At 56.8% G+C, this 662-nt stretch overlaps 1 protein-coding gene across 1 annotated transcript; it reads right to left on the bottom strand.

Annotated features, from left to right (window-relative positions):
• Positions 1-6: 6 nt before the first annotated feature.
• On the bottom strand, positions 7-656 carry LOC112094818. Its single transcript, XM_024176502.1, has one exon. The coding sequence runs from the start codon at positions 611-613 to the stop codon at positions 98-100; it is 516 nt and encodes a 171-aa protein (XP_024032270.1). The 5' UTR covers positions 614-656; the 3' UTR covers positions 7-97.
• Between the last annotated feature and the right edge of the window lie 6 nt (positions 657-662).

Here is a 662-nt window from a genome sequence, read left to right as displayed (position 1 = left end):
TTTTTTTTTTTTTTCTCTTTTGGGTTATTTCACATTTTTACCCAATACCATTACAATATTTACAACACCACGCCAATGTGAATTTCCTACCCTACCCCTACTCCGGTATGGAACCCAACAACGCCGTAAACTTCCTCCTCCCGCCGCCACCACTCCCTCTCCTCATCCTCCTCGCCCCTCCACCACCGCCATCTCCGCCGGCATCAGCCACTCTCCGGGAAGAACCCTTACAACCCTCGCCGGCGAACACAATCGGCGAGACCAAATTCCGGCGACACCCGCATTTCTCTCCCCCGCCACCGCCACTTTTCATGAGCGCAGAGCTCGCCTTCACGGCCAATGCGGCCATCTCCTCCGCCTGGAGGCGGTGCCGAAGCCTGGAGAGCGGGAGGGCGAAGTAGAGCTGCCCTGGCTGGAGCTCCTCGTCGTCGCTGACCGCCGTGACGACGTCGTCGAAATCCATCTCGTCGGAGTTGCAGATGAAGCACGACGGATTCTTCTGCAGAACGTACGACACCTTCACCGGGTACGCGAATTCCTGCAATCTCCCGTCTTGCAGGATCAGCTTCGCCGTCGCCACGTGGGTCGCGCTCGTCGAACTGCAAATACCCATTTCGCCGTTTCCCGGTGAAGTTATGGTTCTGGTTCTTCCGAGTCAAAAA

This window comes from Morus notabilis, unplaced genomic scaffold (assembly GCF_000414095.1).
Source record: "Morus notabilis unplaced genomic scaffold, ASM41409v2 C11277997, whole genome shotgun sequence".
In the NCBI taxonomy this organism is placed as follows: domain Eukaryota; kingdom Viridiplantae; phylum Streptophyta; class Magnoliopsida; order Rosales; family Moraceae; genus Morus; species Morus notabilis.
Note: the sequence above shows the minus strand (reverse complement) of the source record. Positions and strands in the feature narration are given on the sequence as shown.

Excerpts from the sequence above, each read along its gene's own strand:
- LOC112094818 (XM_024176502.1), bottom strand. The coding sequence starts at position 613 with ATGGGTATTTGCAGTTCGACGAGCGCGACCCACGTGGCGACGGCGAAG.